This window comes from Callorhinus ursinus, unplaced genomic scaffold (genome assembly GCF_003265705.2).
Source record: "Callorhinus ursinus isolate GAN/ISIS: 27379988/994484 unplaced genomic scaffold, GSC_fseal_2.0 scaffold45, whole genome shotgun sequence".
In the NCBI taxonomy this organism is placed as follows: domain Eukaryota; kingdom Metazoa; phylum Chordata; class Mammalia; order Carnivora; family Otariidae; genus Callorhinus; species Callorhinus ursinus.
Window position 1 is genome coordinate 2,940,931 of NW_027397107.1, and position 27,173 is coordinate 2,968,103.

Sequence of the window (27,173 nt, forward strand, 5' to 3'; positions counted from 1 at the left end):
CGGCACATCTGGCATCGTGAAGGATGTTATTTACAAATGCTATAAATCGACATGTCAGCTTTTCCTGCACTATCAAAGTTTTCAAGATAAGCCAGGACATGGAGTAACTCTCCTAAGTTAATTCAAACATCGTTACCTCTTAAGCTTAAACAGATAGTCAATTACCTGGTCACGTTTTCTTCAACGTCTGGGTCAATCAGACTCGCCCCGCTATTCCAGCGCTTGACCCTTAAAGATAAAATCTGTAACTTATATTAAGACCTAGTTTATTGACCTAGTTTATGGGGGAAAAAAAAAAACATGGCATTTCGAAAACAAAGTCTGGCCTGATCATTTTATGTGTTTTGAAAAAGAATCCTTCCATTTAAGTAGCTATAAAAATTACTAGTCCAACATCGAAAATTACAAAATCTATTTTTGGCTGAATCGCATTTGCTCCTTATATGGAGAGCTCCCTGACGGACGCAGCCGAGGAGATTTAAGAAAAATATTTGCAATAAAGGCAATGATCTCGTCACATGGGCTAATACCCTTTAAGACTAAGAGGAAGCAGCCAAGGAAATTGCAGGAATTATTTTTTTCTTCCAAAGAAAGGGTATAGGGCATAACTGTCCTTAACACCTAGTTGAACACGGGCAATGTGATTCCGGAGGAGATGTGAAGACAGAGGGTGAGGCCAGCAGCACCCGGACAGGACACTGTTTGGCCAGACGGACCAACCGGAAGAAGGTCGCTGTGACCGTGCCTGGGTCAACCAGCTAAAAGGTCGGTGGTCTCTCGAGCATGTGGTCTCCTCCAAATGATGGAAGGATTCCACGCTGTGATGCAGGCGCGAACCGCGAGCTACATTCACGTGGAGAATCCGGACGGCAGCGTGATGCCGGGCAGAGGTGTGGCTGCTCACCATGAAGGTTGCTGTCCCGGCAAGGCACCCAGCTCACTGCTAGGGGGTCACACACTGGGTGGGGACAAGTCTCTGCTGTGTCGTTTGTAACGTCTCCCCGCATACCGGAATCAATCAAAAAAACACTTTGGAAACATGTTCTCTGACACCCTCTTCAAAATATTTATAAGGATCAGCTTTATTGAAAGTGAACGCGCAGAGAGAAGGCGGCATGGAGGAGTCTCTCCAGGATCAAACCCGGGCACAGGAAGACAGGAACGCGCCGGCAGTGGAAGTTACTTGTTTTTGCTGAGGGTTCTCTGCTTTTCTGCATGCTCCACGATCTTCTCCTCCACGTACAGACCCTTCCTCTTGCGCACCGCATCCATGTACTTCCGGGCCTGGTTCTCGGAATCAGCCTTTTCCCCGAAATGCAAGTACTCCTCCTCGGTGGTCGGCACCCAGAAGGGGTCGCTGGGAATGATCTTGGAAGAGAAGGGGACAGAACATGCTGGATCAGGCAACTGCCCTTTCATTTCAGGTGGTCTGTCAGTCTTAGCTGAAGGATAACAGTGAAGCCATGAACAGCTTCCTAGAAATGGTAATGAGAATGAAGCCTCGCAGGAGGAGAGAACGAACAGAAGCGGGATCAGCAGAGCTGGTAACACACACGCCCCAGAGCAGTCACTTCACACTAAGGAACAAGGGAAACTCTTCATTTTGAATAATGCCATAAAAAATCCCTTTCACTTGGATATATACCTGGGTACTGGTGTCTTTTCATCGGTTTTGCCTTTGTCCCAGCAAAGACTGACACGTGTAAGCCTATTCTTGACGACTCAGCCTTTTGCTCCCAAACTCAGAGCTGTGCCTGGTGAGCCGGACCGCTTGGCTCACATATTTTGCCCGGACGAGAGGCAGACGCAGGCACCTCCTTCCCTCTTTCCTCTGGGCCCACGGCTGTTCGCCACCCCGCCAGCGAGGAAGACGAGTCCAGGGGCGGGCACGCTGAGGACACTTTCCCTCTGAGGCTGCAGCTGGGGGGAGGGACGGAGAGGGCAGAGCTCGGGCGGGGGAAAGCAGCCAAGGTGGAGGGGGCTCCATCACTCTGTGATGACCAGCAGCCAGGTCATGGTGTCCACAGAAGTGCTGACCTTGGACACGGACTCTCCTGACTTCCAGGACAGGACAGAAGGGTGGGGGGACAGTTTCCACTACCGACGGTTTCCCTCAGGCAGAGAAAGCTCCACGAGCCCAACACTCGTAGCCTCTCTCTGCCTCCTCAGCCCAGAATCTGACTGGTAAGCGTGAGAGGTGGAAACAGACTTGGGGAGCGTGGCCTCTTCCTCCCCCTGAAGCTACCCCCGGAGGCACAAGGCCTGCCCTGTCCCTGTGTGCTCTTGACAGCGGCCACCTGCCCAGGGCTCCTGCCAGTCCAGCAGGTCTCCTTCTGGAGCGCGGTACCCAGCGCTCAGTACGGCCCACAGTCAACACCACATTCTCCACGGTCAGCTTCACCAGCAATGAAGGTGAGAGTCTGACATTAATGTGCCTGATGCTTTTTGTTGTTTTCTCTCGTTTCTCAGTTAGGGGAAGGGGGGGTGGTATTTATTAAGTGGCCTCAAATCCTACACTTTTCAATTTAAAATACAGAAATGAAAGAAAAATATATTTTAAAATAGTTGCTCTTCCATTTACAATTGTACCAAAAGCTCTAAATGACCTAGGAATAAACCTAACCAAAGAGGTAAAGGAGTTTCAAAAGATCTCATTTTGTGTGGGCCTCGGGCATGGCCTTCTGAGGTTTGCTCAGCTTGCTGGCCAATACTCTAGAAACTACAAAACACTTAGTGTAGAAGTGGAGGAAGACACAAAGAGATGAGAAAACATTCCATGCTCATGGATTGGAAGAACAAATATTGTGAAAGGGTCTACGCTACCCAGAACAATCTACACATTCAATGCAATTCCTATTAAAAATACCATCGACATTTTTCACAGAGCTGGAACAAATCATCCTAAAATTTGTATGGAACCAGAAAAGACCCCGAATAGCCAGAGGAATGTTGAAAAGGAAAAGCAAAGCTGGCGGCATCACAATTCCGGACTTCCAGCTCTATTACAAAGCTGTCATCATCAAGACGGTATGGTACTGGCACAAAGACAGACACATAGATCAATGGAACAGAATAGAGAGCCCAGACATGGACCCTCAACTCTACGGTCAACTCATCTTTGACAAAGCAGGAAAGACTGTCCAGTGGAAAAAAGACAGTCTCTTCAACAAACGGTGTTGGGAAAATTGGACAACAACATGCACAAGAATGAAACTGGACCATTTCCTGACACCACACACAAAAATAGACTCAAAACGGTTGAAAGACCTAAATGTGAGACAGGAGTCCATCAAAATCCTAAAGGAGAACACAGGCAGCAACCTCTTCAACCCTGGCTGCAGCAACCTCTTGCTAGACACATCTCCAAAAGGCACGGGAGGATGGAGAGGGCACTGCAGATCGGAGGCCCCCTCCCCCCTCCCTACCCCACAACCACACAAGCCTCCTCCTCACGGGCAAGGGGAGGCAGCTGGGAAATGGAACAGTCACCTGGGCAGTCATCCACAAAGACTGTCTACACTGCAGGAGGCTAGTTTTAAGCTGGTTACTGCTGCCCTCCCCTATCCCCCTGGACAATAAACCCATCACAGAATGTAAAGAAGCTATATATTCTTAGCAGGTCTGAGGGGCAGCGGCGAATAAGTTGTTAATCCTGCTAAAAAAGTGACAAATTTTATAAATAGCAAGAAATGAGCTACTAGTTGAGAGACACTAGACTCAGACTGGCCAACTTAAGACCAGAGTCCTTCTTTCAAAATTATAAGACCAAAAGTTTCAAAAGATATCATTTTGTGTGGGCCTCAGGCATGGCCTTCTGAGGTTTGCTCAGCTTGCTGGCCAAGACTCCAGGGCCTTCTGCACTCACCTCCATCTGCTGGAGGCCTCCTCTGGAGACCTGCTCCAGACCACCCCTCCCGTGGGCTCAGGTGCCCACACTGTCCTGTGCCCTACAGAACAGCATCCTCAAGGCATCAGTTTGGAAGAAAAGATGCTGTTTTCTAACCGGTTTACCCAGAATTCATCTGCCCACGGTGAGAATGGTGTTCTGCAATCCCACAGCCTGAAGGGAATGGCATTTTCGAGTTCATGGGAAGGCAGGCGTCCAAGAAGAAGAAGAAGAAAGAAAAGGGAAAAAGAGCCTGGAAGGAAAGAGCCTGGGGAGCTCCATGTCCGTCCCGTGCCCAGCTACCACCAGGATTACGGCCGGCAGGTGGGAAACACTTGCTGGGCGCTACTGTGATCCTAACAGAGTGCTCCTCACCGCGGGTGAACCCTGGTCCGCCCCGCGGGGTGGGCTCAGGGTCACGCAGCCAATCCCGAGCTCGCGCCGATACGCGTGTACCACGGCACTGGCTGGGATATTTTTCTTTCTGTGCCTGTTATTAGCTCCTTTTCTTCCTTTTTCATAGAAGGGGCAAAACATAGAAAGAGAAATTATGGGATTGCTGACTTCAAAGGTTTCCTCGTGGAAAATGCCTGTAATCTTATCTCCTCTATTTTTTGAAGCACTTTCTCTCAAAAGCTCTTGATTGTAAATTATATGGTATGATAGAACACAAATGAAAGAAAGTGCCTTGGAGTGAGAAGCCAGATCTCAACAACCGCGTTATTTCTAAACCTAGCTATGGGGGGAAAACCAAGACAGCCAGAAACGATCAGATCAATGACATTTAATTATAACATCGTTTTCAACTTTCAAAGATGTGACGCTTTTGGGAAGAGGACCAGGACAGGTGGCAGGGGATGACAGAGGACAGCACCAAATTCTTGACTGTGTTCTTCTTTAAAGTTATTAAGAGACTGTTAATAACAAACTAATGAAGCCAGAAAGTATTTTTTAAAAAAAAAACCACTATTATTAAGTATGTAACATTGCTGGCCTTTTTTTTTTAATTGAGAAAGGAGACTGCAAAAAACCACATGTTTGTTAATGTGGCTTTTCCACATTAACAAAAACCGCCCATTCGGTAAAAACTTGATGTTGTTATACTAGCTGTTCCTAAATACCCATTCTCAGATGGCACTGGCTGATAGGTGTTTCGGGAGGGCATCCTTAGGCGCGGGACGAGGGGGCTCACTTCTGTGAGGAGCCAGAGAGAAAACAGTTTAGACGGCAGGCCGCACGGCCTCTGGGGCAACCACTCTGCTCTGCGTGAAAGCTGCCACAGGGAACATGCACATGAGCAGGTAGGGCTACATGCCAGTGGATTTTATTTACCAAAGCAGGTCATGGGCCAGACTCTGCTGACTCCTGATCTAGTCAAAGACGACATTTCCCAACCTCGTTAGAGGAGAGCATGATCAAATGTGACCACAGATTGGTTACGGGCAATGGGACATGTGCGAAACCCCATTCGTGCCCCTGCAGGGAGGGAGCACACCTCCCTCTTCCTGGCTGCAATGCTGGGATACCGAGGTAAAGTGGGGGGCAAAAGCCACGTGCTGAGAAAGGCAACAAACCAGAGGAGCCTGGGCTCCTGCCCGTGAGCCCCCACCATCCCTGGCTGCCGCCCCAGATGCAAAAGAGAAACTCTGCCTTATCTGAGCCACTTTACTGCAAGATCCTTTTCACAGAGCAGCCTACCTGCCTATTTGCAATTAGGAAATAATGAAAACTTGACAGATTGTTTTAAAATGCATTTTATAAATCCACTGTCAGGGTTAAGTCCGACTGTAAGGTGATGGTGTATTTCTCACAAACAATAGACTATATGAATTCAAACACACAATTCCTCCAATCATGATGCCATTACACCTGCTGTGAATACCTGCTTTGGATCTTGTGTGCAGAGAACCCCAGGGATCACTAACGACACTCTCTGTTCTGATCAAACACAGGATAACCCGGTCTCATCAACAGTGCAGGTCAAGGCCATCGTCCTGCGATGGACGACTCGTCATCTCTAGCATATTCCGAAGTGTGAGCTGCAGGTTCTAGGGGTAGTCTTCCACAATGGCGGCACCGATGAAGAAAGTGTCACTGCTTCAAAGTGGGATAAATTCCTTTTCGGTTCTAAATATCGTTTAGCCGCATTACCCTGTAATCACACGTCTGGTCCCTAAACCACGTGGCAGAGGACTGTCATGATGTGTTTCATTAAGAACATCACGAAAACGTATTTACATTACAGACGTGGTTCCTCAGAAGTTGCTTTGATAAATCCATTCCTTCTATTTCTCACTGGTGTGTGTTCTTATGTACAAGCTGAGTGCCAAAAAACAAAACCAAAAAGGTCAAAGTGTGGATAAGGGGGAAATTACTACCCACTTCCGTTCGGAAATGAACCAATTAAGGTAAATGTTTTAGAGCTCCTGTTTTCTACATAATGAAATGAAGAAATGACATCTATTCAGATATAAACCAATAAAACCACCAAAACTTCATTTAGTTTCTAGACAAAGACACAAAATGCAAGAAAAATTTCACAGTAAATCTGTTAGGATGAAGACTGTATTGACCAAAAAAAAAAAAAAGGAACGTAAATGAGAACAACAGTAACTGTGGTTCCATCGAGCTTTAAGAATGTGAGTTCTTTTAAGGAGAAGCAGACTCACACGTGTGAGTCCTGGATTAGCAGCTTCACTTGTCTCAATTCAGGTGACAGGAACTGCCCAACTACAATCTGCCCCATCAAGTGTGTTTCTCTCAAGTGTCACCTTTCTTTACTCTGCTGATTGACTTGACGATAAAATTCATTTTAAAAAGGAGGGTCTCCCAAGGGGAACCCTCCTACACTGTTGGTGGGAATGCAAACTGGTACAGCCACTGTGGAAAACAGTATGGAGGGTCCTCAAAAAGTTAAAAAGAGAGATACCCTACGACCCAGCAATTGTACTACTGGGTATTTACCCCAAAGACACAGATGTAGTGATCCGAAGGGGCACCTGCACCCCAATGTTTATAGTAGCAATGTCCACAATAGCCAAACTATGGAAAGAGCCTAGATGTCCATGAACAGATGAATGGGTGAAGAAGATGTGGTTCGTATATACAATGGAATATTACTCACCATCAAAAAAAATGAAATCTTGCCATTTGCAACAACTTGGATGGAACTAGAGAGTATTATGCTGAGTGAAATAAGTCAATCAGAGAAAGACAAGTATCATATAATCTCACTGATATGAGGAATTTGAGAAACAAGACAGAGGACCATAGGGGAAGGGAGGGAAAAATGAAACAAGATGAAACCGGAGAAGGAGACAAACCATAAGAGACTCTTAATCTCAGGAAACAAACTGAGGGTTGCTGGAGTGGAGGGGGGTGGGAGGGAGGGGGTGGCTGGGTGATGGACACTGGGGAGGGTATGTGCTATGGTGAGCGCTGTGAATTGTGTAAGACTGTTGAATCACAGACCTGTACCCCTGAAACAAATAATACATATGTTAATTAAAAAAAAAAAGGGGTTCTTCCTCACTTACCACACTCCCCTTTGTGACCTGCATTGAAACAGGACCCATCTGGCTGATGGAGGTGAGAGAAATAGGGGAGGGGGTTTGGCTGGAGCGGTGCTGAAGGAAGAGCCCGGGACGGGCCGCGGGGGCCGAGAGCAAGCCCAGGTGAGTGCACACCAACTATGGCCCACAGCATCGGCCACCAGGCCACCTACTCCACACGCTTTATCTGTGAAGTTATTTCTATTCCCTGTAAAGTGACAACAGAAACTGCTTTCTAACACCAGCCTTTCTACTTACATCCAGTAGTTAAAAAATTCTACTCCGGACCTGAGGCCGTGACTGGAAACCTAACAGCGGCTCCCGGCCTGTGACCTGCACTCGTCCCTTGCCGCTCCTCCCAGCAGCGCGAGCCTCTGGTCTCAGCTCTGCACGGGTCCCCCTTCAGGGACACTTCAGGAAGCCTGCTCTGACCTCCCCACCCGCCCCGGGTTACTACTTTCCCTCAAGTGAAAAAAGCAATGTGTTCACGATCGACGTTCGCAGTGTCGATTATGGGTAAGGTTTGCTCTTCACCTAACTGTACCTACACTGACAGTGAGGTGTTCTCGTGAGCCACTTCATCCCACAACATGGGAAAGCCAGAGAAACCCTGAGCCCCCACAACGGGGACTGCAGATGAGGTGACGCAAAGGAACTGAAAGCTGTCCCTGGCAAGAAGCAGACCTGTCCCCTCTAAACACAAGTATTTTCCCCCCGGAAGAAAAGTTCCTGACAGTTTCACTTCCAAAAATGTCTGTGATTTTCCTTTAAAAATCTATCTTCGAGTGTTGGAGAGGATGTGGAGAAAGGGAAACCCTCTTACACTGCTGGTGGGAATGCAAACTGGTATAGACACTCTGGAAAATAATATGGAGGGTCCTCAAGATGTTAAAAATAGAGCTACCCTATGACCCAGCAATTACACTACTAGATGTAGTGAAAAGAAGGGGCACCTGCATCCCCATGTTCATAGCAGTAATGTCCACAATGGCCAAACTGTGGAAAGAGCCGAGATGCCCTTCAACAGATGAATGGATAAAGAAGATGTGGTCCATACATACAATGGAATATTACTCAGCCATCAGAAAGGATGAATACCCAACTTTTACATCAACATGGATGGGACTGGAGGAGATTGTGCTAAGTGAAATAAGTCAAGCAGAGAAAGAAAGTTTCACTCATATGTGGAACATGATAGTGCAGAGGACCACAGGTGAAGGGAGGGAAAACTGAATGGGAAGAAATCAGAGAGAGAGACGAACCATGAGAGACTCTGGGAAACAAACTGAGGGTCACAAAAGGGAGGGGGTGGGGGGATGGGGTGGCTGGGTGATGGGTATTAAGGAGGGCACGTGTGGAGATGAGCACTGGTGTTATACACAACTAATGAATCGTTGAACACTACATCAAAAACTTATGATGTACCATATGCTGGCTAACTGATTATAATAAAAAAATTAAAAAAAGTTGCATTCTATACAGAAAAAAAAATCTATCTTTGAAAGGAAACATAGGATTGAATGTTCTGAGTCTTAAATTTTACATGCAGTAAAAAGAAAGAATGAATACATGCGTGTGTGTGTGTATTACAGGCCACCTGTGACCCAAGGATCATTCACTCTGGATGAAAAACAGCCGCACGCCTTCTCCTGCGCCATCGGCGGAGCAGAGCCCCAGGAAGGCGACCCGGCGCAGGAAGCCCTGCCTGCGCGGCCTGCTGTCGAGGGCAGGCAGCACGTGGGGACCCGAGGGGCGGGGAAGGGGATCCGGGCTGTTACCTCCCAATGGCTGAACACCAGCTGCGGGCTGGCCAGACCACTCGTCCGCTTCCTGATCTCATCTGCAAAGCCGAAACTCTCGGCGACAGGCAGCACGGCCTTGATGGTGAACATGTCTGTTCCTTCTTTCATTTCTTCTTGAAGCACTCGGCCTTCTCTCTTTGACAAGACAGCATACACCCGACCTGCAAAGCCATACCGCTTTTCAATTCGTTGAGCTGCTACATGTCTAGAGCCACACAAAGACCTGATTACTCACGCCCCCGGAACAATCTACTAGTGAGTAACTTTGTTACCAACCAGCTGTGTTTACAAAAGCATGAACACTTTTTTTTTTAAGTATTTAAAAGTACAACTATAAAAAGTTAGAGATATAAAGGTAACAAAAAGTGAAACCAGCCCAAGTGGCATGACCCAAAGGGCGGTCCCCCCAACACGGCATGAGAAGGGGGAGACTTTGCAAAGAAGCTTCTGATACAATGTCACCCATGAGCAGTCTCTGGGCATGAAATCCAGTGAGATGAGTGTGACTGGGCTTTGTAAGTATTAAAATATCTTAATAACTATGAGACGTTATTAATACGATGGTGATAGTGTAAGGCTACCTGGGCCTAGGAAGCAAGCAACTGGCACAGTGACATTTTTATTTCAAAAATGAAAACCACACACATAGAAATGCATGCTCATGTTTTTAAAAACTGCTAATATGTAAGTGGCAGAAGTATTTTATTTCCCTGAAAACAGATGGTCTTTGGCATCTTTAACGTCTGTTAACAATGTCTCCCGCCACATCACAGGAACACCAGCAAATCCTCTTGGCTAATACTTGTATTCCGTCCTTCGGCCCAAGGCTGCCTGATGCTCAGAAGGGAGAGGTCTTCCCCGGGGCTCCTGTAGGAGCACCTCGGGGCACAAGTCTTTCAACCGGTAAGCAGGACAGACTCTGCAAAGAACAGAGACCGAGCATCACACACAGCTGTGAGGAACCGGCTGGGGCCAGCAGACACTCTGATTAAAGCCTCCCATTTTACCTACCACTCAGAAAAAGTGGTTTTAAGGGTGTAACTGATCTGGGAACACCTTATCCTTAAAGGTTTACAACGCTGTGGCTGAGCAGGGTGGTTCTCTCCTCTGAGCACCAGCACAGGCCCTGGCTCTCCCTTCCTGGCTGCCAGGGGGATGACCCGGGGGGCCTGGCCCACCCAGAGCTACTTGTTTCCAACGAGAAACTGAGAACCCAGAGCCAGCCTTCTGACTGTGAACTTCTCCGACTGAGATTTCCCCCTGGTGGTGGGGATCAGGAAGGACCAAGGCAAACAAAAGGCAGGAAGCCCATTGTGTCCTGTGGCAGCCTTAGGAATAAAAAAAACCCTAAACACGCTAATGGGTCTTTCTCATCTCCAGGTTTAGCTGAAAAATCAAACCAACCACAATTCTGTTAGTGCTGAACAGCACAGCCTCCCCCCTACTCTCCCCCACCAGCTCCCACACTTCCTGGCCCTTCCGTTTCCTGAGAGCTCAGATTCTCACTCCGTCAACACCTGGGCTCTACTGCTGGCCCGGGCTCAAGTGGAACTGCTCTGTTGACCTGTCACTGCCACTTTCAGATGGCAAATGTCCTTTTCCCATCCTCTCATGATTTCTGTGCAGCTGCAAAGCTACTGACCCATGCCGCTGACGGCTCTCCCCAGCGTCAGCATCACCCACCTCAGACCCCGGCCCTATTCAGGGACCGACGTCCCCCCACGACCACTCGCTGAGGCTCCGTTCGCTTCTCGGAACTCTCCCTGCGGAGACCTGATTCGTTTACCATTTGTGTGCATTCAACACGGAGGCCAAGCCCGAGGGGCTGAGGCTGTCCCTACGCCCAGGCCCCCCACACTGTCACCCTCCAGCCCCACGCTGATCACGGAGCCAGGGCACCCCCACCGTGCAAATCCAGCACGCCTGAGACGAAACACCGTCCCGCCCGTTGTCCACACTAGAAGTCTGCGTTACGGAAACAGAAGACAGGGTCAGAAGGGAACGGAAGGGTCACCAAGATCCACCAGAGAGAGATTGTGCTGGCCCTGCTCCAGCTCACCTCCTCCAGTGTGGTACAGGCCATGTCAGGGCCCCCCTCCCCACTGGGCCACTTCCCAGCCCCAAATCTGCTCCCCTCTAGTTTTGTTAGCTCCAGTTTCTATCACACGGGACAGTGTCGTCCCTTTGGCTCAGACCAGCCTGCAAGCTCCTCGAGGACGGCTATCTGGCTTTCTCTTCTCCACCCTGAACACCCTCCATCTTTCCGTGACAGGCCCTTCACTCCCTGTTCCATCCTGACCCTTTCCTATCTGCGCCACCATGACCTGCTCACCCTGCCCTTGGCATGGGGTGCCCAGAACTGAACACACCAATCTGGGGACGATATGGAAGCTATGAGACAAGCACAATGACAGTCTGTCTCCTAGAGGCTGTATGTATCTGCCTCAGATTCCCAGCAGGAGAGAAAACCGTAGTACAACAGCCAGTGTGTGTGAACAAGTAACCTTGACCCAGCTAGCTCATTCTAGGAAAAGCTTTAGGTGGTTTGCAGAAGTAAATACGAAACAGCAGGGGGGTGGGGAGGAGATCTACTGAGTGACTGGAGCGGAGACTGCAAGGGGTGGACCAGCAGGAATGAGCCCCGGCTGGGCTGCAGAGGCCCCAGCTCCTCCCCTTCCTTCGGGGATCATGCCGGCGGGATCGGATCAATAACTTCAATGGAGGCTGAATGTAATTAATCGTGTAATTTTGAGCCATGCAATTTTAATTCCACTAAAACTAAATCCTAAAACTGGGGCACAGTGATGGATCACCGAACAGAGGAAAACAGCTATAAATAGAACCTTCCAAATACACGTGGCTTTCATGACAAGTGCATCCAATGCCTCGACCCTCTAAACCCACCACCGCTCTGAGATGTTATGGCAGCCACACCCGGGAGGCCTTGCAAGCATGTGGCCTCTGCGAATACTCCAACTCCCCTTCAACACGACGTCGACTCCATTATACCTCAGTCATCTGTCCCTGTGTCCAAAGATCACGTGTGCCCCGCTGTACTATGTGCGAGGCACCAAGAGGCAAGCACCCATCAGGGGAAAAATGGCAACAAAAAGGTTAATCAATAGGGGCGCCTGGGTGGCTCAGTCGTTAAGCGTCTGCCTTCGGCTCAGGTCAGGATCCCGGGGTCCTGGGATCGAGTCCCGTGTCGGGCTCCCTGCTCAGCAGGGGGTCTGCTTCTCCCTCTCCCCCTGCTCGTGATCTCTCTCTCTGTCTCAAATAAAAAAAAAAAAGTTTTAATAAAAAAAAGTTAGTCGATGGAAACAGGTTGGTCAGGGCTGGTCTTTGAATGACTTCACCATAAACACCCCAGCCCAAATTCAAGGCCCTCTGGGGCTGCGGCAGTGACCCAGGACGGACGTCCAGCTCCAGGACTGCCAGACCCGACAGCACACAGACTGAGCGTCCAGGCAAGCAGGAGCGCTCACCGCGGCGGCGCACATCTGAGGTCCTCCCACTCCGCGCGTGCACGCGCGGTCCTCCAACCCACAGCGCGCCTCGTCTCACTGCACAGTCACATCCTTTTCATGAGTTAAAGCCCGTTCAGAATCACCTGCTCCACTGAGTCTTCCATGGGATCCCGAGACCAAAACCATCTCTTCACCATCTGAACCTAATTTGCTCTTGGATGGCATTATAAACTCTCCTATGTGTATTTTCTTCTTCTGTAACAGGGCAGCAAGACTGGTCTGTACACTCCACAATCGTTCAAGTTGGACGTTTGGCAATTAAAGGTATGATTTTTTTTTTTCAGAATTTAGGATAGGAAGCAGCTGTTCAGAGCAATGTTTTCTCTTACAGTAAACAAACAGGAAACAATGTGAATTTCCAATTTGGGGATGATGGGAAATAAATTATAGCATAACAAGTTGATGGGATGTTATGCAGAGGTTAAAATGAAATCCGTGAATACTAAGTAGCCAAATGGAAGCAGCTTATAAAATAAATAAATGTAAAAAGCAAAACATCACACTCCTTCTACCATACGGTTACAGCTATGCAAAGTGTACTATTATAGACAAAGATTGTAAAACAAAGTGGAAAACAACACACTGATTTCCAAGGAGGAAGATTTTTCTTTTATCTTGTGGTTTCTGTTATTGCTGGTAACCCTTGTGGTGTAACTTCAGTGAAAACACACACGCCGGGAAATCGGTGGGCACTTCTGATTCTTATAAATCAGGTCACACTAACCCCTTTCCCTTTTGTTGCAGAGTGAGCCGACTGCTAAATCAAGCAGATGTGGTTGACAGGATGCAGATGGGCCTCCACCAAATGTGAGCTCCAGTGTGTTGTGGACACGGCGGGGAATGTGGGCTCTTCTACAGAGGAACTCAGCCCCGAGTCTGCAGGAAGTGCATGTCAACAAGTTGTCCCCCACCCCCAGCAAGATGGGTTAGCACCCTGACTGCAGCTCTGTGTCCTTATGATGGTCACCAGCAACCCACAGGTTCAGAAGGCATGATGATCACATCCAAAGTTGACAGGAGGCTGGAAGGCTAATTAACACTGGGACAGAGTCAAGACAACTAGGTAAGGACCCACATCCAACAAGACACAGGCTCCTGTGAGTAAATGCAAGGTTGCACAGTTGGCTTCACCCAACCCACCGTCCAGGGTTAGAGGTGACGCTGAGCAGAAGCTCCTATAAAACCAAGTGGGGACGAGTCCTCTAAGCCCCGTCGTGGTCTTCAGTGCTGGGCTACAGAGAGAGCCAATTTCACATTTAGCTGCTCTAACGCCAAATTATTCCATCCATCACAGCCCGTTTCAAAGAACTATCCCTTTCAAAAAGGCTACCCTGTTTCGAATTTTGCTAATCCCAATTTCTCAAAAAATTTCACTGGGAGACCATATTTGTTCACTGGATTCAACCATGTTACGCTTTCTGTTTCACATAATTAGGCTTTGTCACCTAACTCATCTCTCAAAGCAGGAATTATGCTTAACACAGTGTAGGCATCTATACACGTCCATACATTTTTGTTGAAATGAATTATGAGATGCTGAGGAAATGTAAAAAGAACCCAGCGTTTGGAAGAGAAGAGGTTTTTAGAAGTAAACAGTGACTTATTGAGACTGTTTCTGATATGTTAAGGCACGTATGTTCTCACAATGTGAGTGAGCATTTATCTCTATGGGTAAAAACAGGGAGGACTGCAGTAGCCGATGCGTGATTTAAAACTCTAGAGCTAGCAGAAAAAGTTCTTTTTCATACGTGAAGTTGTTGCCAAAGATAAAAACCATGAGAAGCCAAGAATGAAAGAAGCTGCCAGGTTAGAAGAGGGAATATAAAGACAGACAGCTGAAAAACACAAATGAATTTCACTGTCCAAAGTTCAAAGTTATAGGCAAAGGCGCCTGGGTGGTTGAGTCCGTTGAGCGTCCGACTCTTGATTTTGGCTCAGGTCAGGATCTCAGGGTCGTGAGATCGAGTCCCACGTCAGGCTCTGCACTGAGCATGGAGTCCGCTTGAGATTCTCTCTCTTCTTCTCCCTCTGCCCCTCCGGCTCATGCTCTCTCTCAAGTAAATAAATAAAATTAAAAAAAAAAATCTAAAAAAAAAAAAGTTAAAGGCAACTTTCATGGGTAAAAAATGAGAACAGAACCACACCTTTAAGAAAGCAGAGTTTATAGGTGAAGAAGGCCTTTTCTTGGGATCATTTCCCCAGGTACAGTGATTCTGAGATGACTATTTTTCCGCAAAATGTCCTAAACTGATCATAAGTAATTCTATCCATTTACAGAAGGATTTCTTGTTTTAACGGTCTGTGTAGAAAGAAATAAATTTTTAAAAGAGACTAAGGACACTCATTTTGCTAAATAAAAAAGACTTGAACTTGTCTTTTTACTTGTGCCAATTCCTGGAGAATTTAGAGCATCCGCCAGCAAAGCCTGGAAGATCCCTGAATATCTAGGCAGGGAAGCAAAAGGCCTTGGGAACAGAGAGGTCTCCTTGTTTCTTGTTCCAGATGAAGGTGGTGATCCAGAAAGAAGAGGGAAAATACGGAAAGTCGGCAGCTGGCCGTACTGACCTTGGGTACTCGAATGTGGCCATCATTACCGAAGAACCTCTCAAAGCACTGAGAAAACGGACCTAAGAGGAGACTCTCACCTCTAAGCAGCTTCACACTGATGAGGACTTCATTCTAATTCAGGAGGAACAATTCCAGACCATATTGAAACACAGTTTCTTTGTAAGGTGGAGGGTGTGCGGCCAGTAGGCTGCAGAAATGATTAAGAAGGACGGCCAGTGGCCACAGTACAGAGGCCGTGCACTCACCAACCCACACACACAGGTACCACGTGGCGGGGTCAGAGGCCCAGCACCGCGCACTGGGCACCGGGAGCAGGCCAGGCAAAGACTGACTTTGCTCCTAAGAGAGGAGGACAAATAACCCCGACGATCGAGATCCGTAGCTCTTCCTACAAATGCCAGAATGGAGTGGGACGGCCAGGTGGAGAGAGCCAAAGGACAGGGTCACAGTGATATTTCGAGGGACTGTCCGAGGGCTGCTTGGTCACGTGCAGGGTCCTGGTGGTGATTTCCTAAAGGAAATGGGAAAGCGGGCACGGAGCACTGACTCAACAGGGATGACTCAACAGTCTGCCTGCAGTGTCGGGCTGATAAATGCCAACAGCTGATCCTGGCTTCATGTGGTACGTGGGACATTTGTCTTCTCAGAAAGCAAAGGACAAGTGCCACTCCCAACGATAATGTAGGAGAGCTGGCAATTTGGGGAGGAGATGGGTTCCCATTACTCTCCCAGGAAGGCAGGAGAGGGAAGGACAGGCACAGATGTAGGGGGACCCCAGACTTTCGGAAGGATCATTTCAACCACATAAAGGAGAAAAAACAGAACAAGTTTTCGGAAAACAAACTCTAAGATAAAACTCCTTTCAGGAGTAACAAGAGTCTGAAATAACCACCACAAATGGTCCCAATGAGAGAAAAAGGAGGAGAGATCCTCCCCATCCCCAAAATACAACAGTAGCTCCAAAATAAACCTGTTCGGTCAAGAAGGGTATACTGCTGCGTCCTCATTCTGTTCTAATAGGACACGCACAGTGGACGGAAGAAGAAAAGGTGCATCAGGAGGGCGTCCGGGGTGTTAAGCTGAGCCTGCCAAAATAAAAGGGCCAACTAACGACACCAGAAAGGGTCTTCTCCATTAGCTTCCAAGCAAGGATGAGACATGCCCACAATATGGAGAAACGTGTGCAGTGTCAATACAGAAGAGCTGGAAGGCAGGGCTTCCTAGTATGTGTGTCCTGCACTGTCCTCAGTGAGGAGAAACGGGGACAGCCTGTGGCGGGGGAATGAACACAGGAGAGAGAACACTCGAGTTCGAGAGAGCCAAGAAGCTGAGGAGCAGGTAGCTGGCCTCCTACACAGGGTCCGTCTCTGGGGCTGGAGTCGTATCTCACGGTCCTTAAGAAACTTGTCCTTTTGAGAAATTATGGATAATCTCTGCCAACAAATGAACTTCTGGGGGGATCAAAACCCTGGATTCTAGAAACTACAGACTCTGAAGCCATATGCTAATTTCCTGCAGAGTTTTAAGAAAATATTAAAGATTTGTACATATTTATACAAGTATGATTTAGGCCTTTGGAAATGCGTGGACTTTCTAACACAACATCTTATCAACCTACACTTAGTTCTTCTTCTATATGGTTGGTACCTTGATCATCAGGGGAAATCTACAGATATGAAGGAGCTTAACTTCATCAAAACATTCAATTCACTGCTTACAGAGTTTCAGTTCTCACCAGACAAGAAAAGACACATAAAAAAATGAGGAAAGAATCAGTGTGTTAAGATTGTGGTACTGAGACTTCTTTTTCTTGGCATTAAAAAAAAAAAAAAAACCTTCCTGTACTATTGTGTTTCTGTATAAAACCTAAGGGAAACAAGGAACTGTATAGATCCAGTTTACTTGTGTATAAATTTAGGAGTTCATGGGACTACGTAATTTCTATGGTCTAGTCAATCACCAAAATTTGGATTCTGCTCTCTGGGGATGAAGTGGGAAAACATAACTTATTTTAAAAAAAGAAATGATGTTGATCCTGACTCCCTGTGAGTCAATGACAGGATGCAATTGCTGCTTGAAGTGGGGTGCTGAGCAAGTAAAGTATGCCCTAAAGAATGGCAACAGAACAGCGGGAGGGCACAAAAGATCCCATCATGAAAACACAGCCGACGGCTCTGGAGAGTTTTCTGCTGGACATACACTAGAGAACAAACGTGCTCCTCAGGCATGTGATGTGCCACAGCTTGTAGGAGGGACGGATGGTGGCACATGTGGCCAGAAACCAGCAGGACACAAGACATTTGCCCAAGAGAGGCGACACGATGCCTCATCGTGAACAGGCTGTGAGCTGCCCATCAACAGAGGTATTCGGGTTGAGGTGGCATCTGTCAGGCTCTTCTTCATGGTTCCCTGATTCTAACTCCACCTCTGCCTTCGTGAATTATGAAAGTTTTGGGGGAAAGTGGAGAACATGCAGGAATGGTCCTGATTGGTTTCCTCAAACTAATCTATGGATTCCATGAGCTGCGAATGATATGCTGCATCCAAATAAGGCTGAGACACACTGTACACTACGGGTCACCCCCGCAGATGTTCAAGCACACAAGGCTCTGGGCGGTCCCGCATCACCACGTCCGCGTGGCTGTTTAGCCCAGCTATTTCCGAAACGCTGCCACAGACGCTCCGTCCCTACCCTAGGAGCCCTGCTCTGGAGGCAGGCCTGAATTTCTTTTGGGAAAAAAAACCCAACAATTTAGATATCTGCTTTTAGGAATAAATTGGCAAAAGAACCTTACAACTTCCTTCTTACGGGTGAAGAAAAGAAGTCTCAGTGAGAAGGACTACCTGTCAAAAGTCAAAACAGCTACTAAATGCCAGGGCTACGAGTCTCCAGGGATCCCAGAGGATCTCCTTCTCTCTGGAGAGAGAAAAATCAAGAGTAGTATTTGCTGTAATGGTGAGTGACGAATAAAGCCCCCAAGAATCTTCTTCTGCAGGGACCCAGAATTTACCGAAGCCCTTTTGTGTTAGGTGTGTAAGAACGTCACCGTCGTCTGGTCATTTCCAGAAAGGCTCTGGTTACCTAGACCGATACGGTTACTCACGTGAGAAGGAGAATGCCACGCAGGGTTGGGTGGGAACATGTATGGGCGGTTTACACCTCACTTGCCAGATCTCTCATTACAGAAAAGAGTCTATTTGCTGCAAACGAAAAGACCTTTGGTAATCAAGTTTCGTCCCACCACCACCCCCCATCATGATTTTAATATTTAAGGCGCCTGGCTTTCAAAGATCTTAGTTCTTTAGTAAACTAGCTGATGACGTAGCTTCTGTAAAAAAAATATCAAGTGCGCCTGAGTTTTCTGACTCCGAGACCTCACTGCCACCCCTGGCGTTTCTCACTGTCCTTGCCCTTCTTACCAAGAACATCACTGGTGGTCATGATGTCACACGTGTACATGGCTGCCATCAGACGCTGAGGTTTCACCTGCAGGGCGTAGCGACACGCCTCCTTCATGGTGGCGATGAGCTGTCCTGAGAAGGGTCCGTAGCAGTCAGCGAGCGAAGCCTCCCCTTTCTGGGAAGTCTTCTTCTCCAAGGGCTCAGAGCTGCCGTCGTGGAGCCTCGGGTTTTCGCCTCCACCGGAACAGGCTTCCTCTTCCCCTTGTTCGTCCTGCACCACATCCCTTTGCTCTTCATTGTGTTTATCACTTGCCCCTTGTTCCTCAAATTTACTTAGGTCCCATTTTTCCAGAACAAAACAGACACCCATGAGAGGCTCCTCACACATGGGGCCAGAGAGGGTTGCTAGCTGGAAACCACTCACGATGCTGTTGCCCAAATCTCGGTATCTACTGGCCTCTTTTGAAGCTTTGATGGCTGGGCCTGTCCATACTGAGTCCTGAAAGTCTTCGCTTTTATTAACTAATATGTTGGGCCCGCATTTTCTTGGGCCAAATGACCAGATTTGGTCAACAGTGTTCCTCCATTTTCTCCCTGTTAGGTATTGCTCTAGTTTTCCTTTGAATTCGTAAATTTTCTCTTGGGTCTTCTGGTGGATCATCTGAGTATGTCTGCCCTCATTCAAAGAGGATGTCAACTGCTCCATAGAACGAATCAAATCACTGTTTTCTTCCAGAATCTGTGTGACTTCTTCCGGAAGGGGCAAGGCTCGAACACTGAGTGTGGCAAGCTTATTGGGGGTTGTTATGGTGATGAGCCCATCAGAGTCAACTTGGATTCCTTCAGGGATTTTGCTCTGATCTTCTTTTGTTTGGTGGATAACTGCAACTTTTTGTTGTTTGCCTATTTCTTCATTGACCATGTCGACTTTTGGGGGTTTTGTGATTGTTTCTCTGAATGGAATAATGGGTTCAGAAACACTGATTTGAATCTTTGCAAACCTACAGACAAATGCAAGAGAAATAACAAGGTTATAATAAATGACATCAAAACTCCCATATAGAAATGTCACACAACAGAGATTCTGCAAAAACACAGAAACATAAAAGTGATTTTTCTAGGAAAGATCGGTACTGTACGTTATATCAGAATTCAAAGACCACTTTCATTTTGGTTTGAAAGGACCACCTCTAATAGGAACATACCTTCAGGGAGTTCTTTGCATATATAGGAATTTCACTGCTTTGTTCACGCTCAAAAAAACAAAATAAACCATCTATTTAGATAAAAATGTTTTGAGTGGAAAATAAGTATTTTAATAAGATCTGACATATGAATTCTTTAAAATACTATTTGCCAATTTAAGAACCTAGAGAAGACAAGCTCCATGATTATAACAAAGAATCAAGAACTTCAGGACACCTAGTCAAGTGCTGACAATGTATTTGGCTTCAATAATGAGGCTCACAGCGAGGCCAGGATGATGCAGGAGTGTGTCTGAGCTACACTTTCCAAAAGAACTTCCTGCTATGATGGAGATGTTCTGTATGCACTGTGATTGCTGGGCACCTGAAATGTGGCTAGTATAATGGGGAAGCTTTAATTATTTAATTAAATTTCAATAGGCACACATAGCGACTGAGCATGTGATATGTGGCTGGTGTGGCTCAGGAACTGAAGTTTTAATTTTACTTAACTTTAATGTGAAATAGCCACATGTGGCCCCTGGCTACTGTAATTGTACATGGGTTTTGAACCTCGGACCGTCCAGTACCATGTTCGGAAAGCCCCTTTTCCACGTGTTATCAGGTTTAATTTCTTTTTTTTTTAGAAAAAAAATTTTAAAGATTTTACTTTTTATTTATTTGATAGAGAGAGAGAGAGAGAGAGAGAGAGAGAGAGTAGGGGGAGGAGCACAGGAAGAGGGACAGACTCCACACTGAGCACAATGTGGGGCTTGATCCAATGACACAGAGGTCATGACCTGAGCCGATACCAAGAGTTGGACACTTAACCGACTGAGCCACCAGGTACCCCTCAGGTTTAGTTTCATGCTGCATTTTCTTCCTAATGAATTATGAGTTCACAGAGGGCAGATCTGAGGAAATTGGTGTGGACTGATTGTGAGGACCAGGAAACCATGCAATCTTTCTCTTATTTTCTGTCTGGTTCACTCCCAGGTAATACCAAGGCTCTGGTCTGCTCCATGTCTGCCATTAGCAATGGGGATGGACACATGTCTGAATGGACATACAAGTATGTGTGTGTGTTCACATGTACACTTTATATGAGATTTTGGGACAGTGGAACAATGCTCTTCTCTGAGAAATGTTACTCAGTAAGGGCACCAAATACTAAAAGTTTCTGAAATGCTTACATTTGATTCCAGATTTGTTTCTGGTTTCTGTAGAACATTCTGTGGATCTGGACAGGTATTTGGTTTATCTGATTTTATTCTTTTTGATTAAATTTGAAAACTCAGTAACTACATGGTTTTCTAAAAAATAGCATGTTACCAAAACTGGTAAAATTGAACCTAATTGATTTTAGAATATGGCACCTGAACAGACCATAATGTGTGGAAGAAAATAACATGAATAAACATTATTTCCAAGAAAGGTTTTGGTTTTGCCAGTAAGTGTGTTCACTTTCAAGGATTAGCATATCTGAATGCTGTTTCAGTTCACTGCTATTATTGTTACAGAATATACAAGATGGATGTTTTCTTGACATTGTATTAATTTAAAATATACTCTGTGAGGGGTGCCTGAGTGGCTCAGTCAGTTAAGCAGCTGGCTCTTGATTTCAACTCAGGTCTGGATCTTAGGGTCGTGAGATCGAGCCCTGTGTTGGGCTTCGCATTAATAGTGGAGCCTGCTTGGGATTCTCTCTCTCCCTCTCTCTCTAAAAAAAATTTAAAATAAATATAAAACAAATATATGCTTTGTGAAATAGGTGATGGGGATTAAGAATACACTTACCATGATGAGCACTGGGTAATGTATAGAACTGCTGAACTAACAATGCTGGAATTAAAAAAAAACTTAATAAAAAAAGCACTACTTTATTCAGGGTATTGTGACTAATCACAAAAGTGATCACTAAAGTCATCAGCGACATGCATTTGGTGCCCACTACGTACACGGGGACATGCCCTACACATTTTTATGTATTACAAAAATAGTAATAAAATGTACTTTATTTAATACCTGAACTTGACAAAGACAGCATACACAGATAAATCTGCAGTTCAATCTTACTTAAGAATTCAGATATAAAATCTACAATTACAATGAGAAAAAAAGGATATATGTGTATTTTTTCTTTTTACTAGTCACTTATTACGTATGAGACACTGTGCTAAGTGTTCTACACGCATTACATTTTTAGTATTATCCTCATTTTCTAGAGGAGAAAACCAGATAAGAAAGATTAAGTCACACCCCCAAAGTCACAGAGTTCGTCAGCGGAGAAGCCAGGACTCAAATTTAGGTCTGACCTCAGAATCCATTCTTCTTCCGGTTATGCTATACTGAAAAATTAAACAGCACATCAAAGGAATACTTCACCGCAACACTAAGTAGCTTTTATTGCAGGGTATAAAAATTTATTTGTATTAAGAGATCTGTTAAAATAATATAGCACATTAAAAATGTCAAATAAAGTAATCCATCTATGTAACCATCTGTAAAACTGCTTAGCATTCAATAAAATTTAATACCCTTTCCTGATTTTTTAAAAAAGGAAAGCATTTAGAAATCTCAGAAGTAGGAAAATATTTTTAAATTATCGTTATTTTGAGAAAATATACTCATATTCTTAGAAACTCAAGAAAATCACCTGCCGAGCTACTGAAATGATGAGTGAATACATCTACGACATCGGCCCCCTTTCCTCGAATTGTCAGGTAAAGGGCTGTGCGTCTTACCAGCCCTTCAACTTTCTGAGGGTCCCAAGAAGTTCCCTACAATAACCACTTACAAGAAGAATGAAAACCACTCCACGCCATGGAAGTGGGAATGTTCACATGACTGTCACACCTGCAAAGCACCTTGGGACCGAAGGCTATTCAAATCCCGGGAATGCAGAGCCTGCCATTACTTCCAGAGAATGCAGGAGGCTCAGACTCCCCCAGCAACCTCCCGTGGCTTCCTGCCATCCCTGAGCACCAGCACCGGGAGATCCTGCTGTCTCTGACCAGCCCTTCCACCCGTGAGACCTGGACATGAAGAACCCTGGCAGTCTCTCTGGCCGGGACACGACAGGCTGTCTCCTACCTCCCGCTCCCGCATGTAACGTAGTCCTGAACGTAACGTAGTCCTGAAGGTGTGTGACGGTTGGAAAGGAAGCTTACAGGTTAGAAGGCAGGTTCTGTTCCACGAGAGCTAAAAAAAACTCTAGAATTTCTAGAATACTCTTCATGTAGGTGTAACTGTAAAATTTTATAGGATAGATGACAAAACAAAAATCAATTGACCCGTGACTGACCGCACAGTGAACACCCACAAAAGCAGCCACTCCAGTCAACACTACGAGCCCTCAGGAGGACCCATCAGGCCTTCCCCCAAGCCCACCCTGACTTTGACTGTAGTCCTTTCTTTAAAATTCTTATCCCCTAAACCTGTACCCCCTGCACGCTACAGCTCAGTCAGGTCTGCTTTTGTACTGTGTATATCAACCCCAACCAACCTTGTTTCTTCAGTTGGGTTCTTTGGCTCAGTATTATGTTGTGAGATTTCTCCATGTTTGAATGGCTAGCTTGTTCACTGAGGTTACTCTACAGAATTGCATGCTAAGAATATATCATAATTTATTTATTTATCCACTATACTGTTTGAGTTGTTTCCAGTTTGGGTCTATTAAAACGCCTGTTGCGATGAATATTCACGGCACACACTTGTTAAACTTTGTGTGAAGTATCTTTAGAAACGGGAGTAGATTTGCCAAGCCACAGAAAGTACGGGAAGTACCTACCCCCTACCTGAGTAGGTAGCATGGAATTGTATTCCAAAGCAGTTGCACCAATTCCCATTCTCACTAGTTATGTAGGTGAATTCCTACTGCCTATCTCTGCCACCATCTGATACTGTCACTTTTAAATTTGAACCACTCTGGTGGATACATAGAGGTATCTCACTTTGGTTTTAATTTCCTTTCATTAATTAAAAGTTGAATATCTTTTCATATATTTATTAGTCTCAGGCTTCTGTTATGCAAAGCACCTGTCCAAATCTTCGTTCCATTTTCTAGGATTGTTGGCTCTCATTACTTGTAGGAATTCTTTATATATTGGAGCTTTAAGTCCTTTGTTTATTATACATTTTACAAATGTGCTCTCTGACCCCACGGCTTGCCTTCTTACTCTTCACAGTGTCTTCCAATGATTAAACTTGACTCTGTCATTCATGCTTTGAACACCCTATTCAAGAAGCTTTGCCCTATCCCGAGGTCTCAAAGATATTCTCCTCTATTATCTTCTAGGTACTTTCTGATTTTTGCCCTCCACACTTTACAATGCACCTGGAATAAATCGCTGAGTTCAGGATGAGGTAGAGGCTTTCAAGACAGAGGTCCGAGCTGCCAGAACCATCTGCAGAGAGGCCAGTCCTGCCCACTGTTCCACTGGCCCCCTTTACTTTTTTTTTTTAAAGATTTTATTTATTTATTCATGACAGAGAGAGAGAGGCAGAGGCAGGCTCTGTGTGGAGCAGGGAGCCCGATGCAGGACTCGATCCCAGGACCCTGGGATCATGACGTGAGCTGAAGGCAGATGCCTAACCGACTGAGCCACCCAGGCGCCCCGCTCCCCTTACTTCTGTGCTCTCTGCACGAGTCCACTCATCCGTCTATCCTTACGTCAACAGCACATAGCCAACTTCTGTAGCTTTAAAATAGGTTTTGATTTCCAGTGCAGTAAGAACTTCTACCTTGTTCTACTTTCTTAACGGGTTTTAGTCATTACTGGCCCTTTGCATTTCCACACAAATTTGCCGAGCTCTGCAAACATATAGTTAACAGGATTTTGACTGGGACTGCTCTGAATGTATAATCACTTTGGGAAAAGCTGACATCATTTTAATACTAAATTTTTTAAAGCAATACACAACACAACCTTCTTTTGTGTTTTATAGTTTTTGCACAGAGGGCCTATAAATGAATACATTTTATTCCTGGATATTTGATATTTTTGTTACTGTAAATGGTCACCTTAAAATAACTTTCATTTTATGTTTATTAATGGTATACAGAAATGAAATCCATTTTGCATATTAATCTTGAATAGAGCAACTCTGCTGAATTTACTTACTAAACAGTTTCCATAGATTCTTCTGGATTATTAGTCCACAATCATATCATGTGCAAAAGGTGATGGTATTAATTTTTCCTTTTCAAAAAAAACCTAATTTTATTATTTTTTATTCTTTATAATGCTGCCCAAGACCAATAGTACAATGTTCCACAGAACCTGTAACAGGGGGCAGGCACCCTTGTCTTACTTCTGATCACAAAAGAAAGCTTTCAAAAATTTCACCCAGTGAGTACATGTTTGCTATAGTTATTCTGAAGATACTCTTTATCTGTTTAAGGAAATTCCCTTCTAGTCCTAGTTTGCTAAGAGTTTTGATCATGCATGAATACTGAATTTTATTAAATGCTTTTCCTTTGTCCACTGAGATGATTTCTCTCCTTTTCCTGTTAATCTGGTAAAGGTACATTGATATATTGTTTAATTTTTAAAATTTGTATTACGTTAGTCACCATACATCATTAGTTTTTGATGTGGTGATCCACGATTCATTGTTTTCATGTAACACCCAATGCTCCATGCGGTACGTGCCGCCCTCCTTAATACCCAACACCGGGCTAACCCATCTCCCCACCCCCCTCCCCTCTAAAACCCTCAGTTTGTTTCTCAGAATCCATAGTCTCTCATGGTTCATCTCCCCCTCCGATTTCCCTCCTTCATTTTTCCCTTCCTTCTCCTAATGATATATTTTTTTAAATATATCATTCCCTTCATTTTTCCTTTCATTTTCATTCCTAGTCAGGCACGAACTGGGTCCTGATGGACCTGTCCACTATCCTCTCCCACACTTGGTCCAGCGGACTTCCCAGCTAACTGTCCATTCAAGTGGAAGAGAGGATTCCTCCCTACGTGGGCTCCAGGTTTTCTCTCTGACGTGGGACAGACAATATTGTGCTTGAACATGAGGTCATTTCTCTACTGCACCAGGCCACAATGCATTGGAAATTATTTTTGTTTTGTGTTGAAAGGGGAAGGTGTCCTCACTTTTAGAAACTAGAATTTTTAGGAAAAGCAAATAACAAGCACTTCAGAATTCATCAAGTATCTTATTAAAGCAGTATATATTTTTTGAAAAGCAAATAGATTTCTGCTTTTGTTAGCCTCATTCAATGTAAGTCTAAATTATTTTCAGGTATTTGGATAAGGGTATTTTCTAAAAAGGTTTACACAGAGTAGTTTCCAAAATAAACTGATTTATTAAAATATTTTAATGCCACATTAAGGGCATAATAAAAACTAATTTTATTATGAACTATAGTTTTTTTCTCCTGGGATAAAAAAGTACCCATAATGAAAGCCATTAGGAAAAAATGAAAAAGACTAAACAAAGATACAAATAAGCAGTAATCAATTAAAATCAATTTTAGGTTTATGGGAAAACATTATTTGAAATGTAATTCTAAGTGCCAAAAAGCATCTTTTTAAAGAGGAGTTAATGGCCTGAGAAATGTAAGGTTATTTAACATGGATTTTAATTGGCAGCAGAGTGTGACGAGAAAATAATTTAGTTCAAAGACCCAAAAACGAACATAACATTTCAATAGTTTTTTAAAAATCCTCTTGAGAGCTGTTATTATCTTAAAATATACCTTAAGATTTATCCAATTAGCATTATTCTCTAACCAATATTGTAACCTTCAGAAATTGTAAGAAATGGTATCAAACATTGAGGAAACGAAAGATCTGCCTTCCAGTTTTGTACTAATCATGCCTATAAAAACATTTAAAGGAGGAATAAGCCACATCATTTTAGGCTGAAGAACAGAGCTGAGAAAACTCCCCCTCTGGCAGGAGCTTCTACAACATCCCCAAGGATGGCACCGCAGGGCACCTGTTCTCATGCTATTCCATTATGAGCAGTAGTGCGAGGACCGTGGCGGGAGGACCGTGGCGGGAGGACCGTGGCGGGAGGACCGTGGCGGGAGGACTGTGGCACGAGTACTGCGGCAGGAGGACTGTAGCACGAGGACTGTGTGGGAGGACCGTGGCCGGAGGACTACGGGGGGGAGGACTGCGGCGGGAGGACCGTTGCATGAGTATTGTGGCGGGAGGCCCGTGGCACGAGTACTGTGGCGGGTGGACCGTGGCACGAGTACTGAGGCGGGAGGACTGCGGCACGAGTACTGCGGC

At 45.4% G+C, this 27,173-nt stretch overlaps 1 protein-coding gene across 3 annotated transcripts in view; it reads right to left on the reverse strand.

Moving 5' to 3' along the window:
* Positions 1–1,057: 1,057 nt before the first annotated feature.
* The window catches only part of EFL1 (elongation factor like GTPase 1), a 117,659-nt gene continuing 91,543 nt past the window's right edge, over positions 1,058–27,173 (reverse strand). For 2 of the 3 annotated variants that reach the window (XM_073882180.1, XM_025893043.2), the window contains 3 exons: positions 18,755–19,737; positions 9,216–9,400; positions 1,058–1,368 (listed from right to left, as the gene is read on the reverse strand). In XM_073882180.1, coding sequence (XP_073738281.1) covers positions 1,180–1,368; positions 9,216–9,400; positions 18,755–19,737 — 1,357 coding nt within the window. In that variant the 3' untranslated portion in view covers positions 1,058–1,179. Of the gene's footprint in view, positions 1,369–9,215; positions 9,401–9,422; positions 10,159–18,754; positions 19,738–27,173 lie in introns of those variants that run through there. The other variant, XM_025893044.2, reaches the window with a different exon arrangement.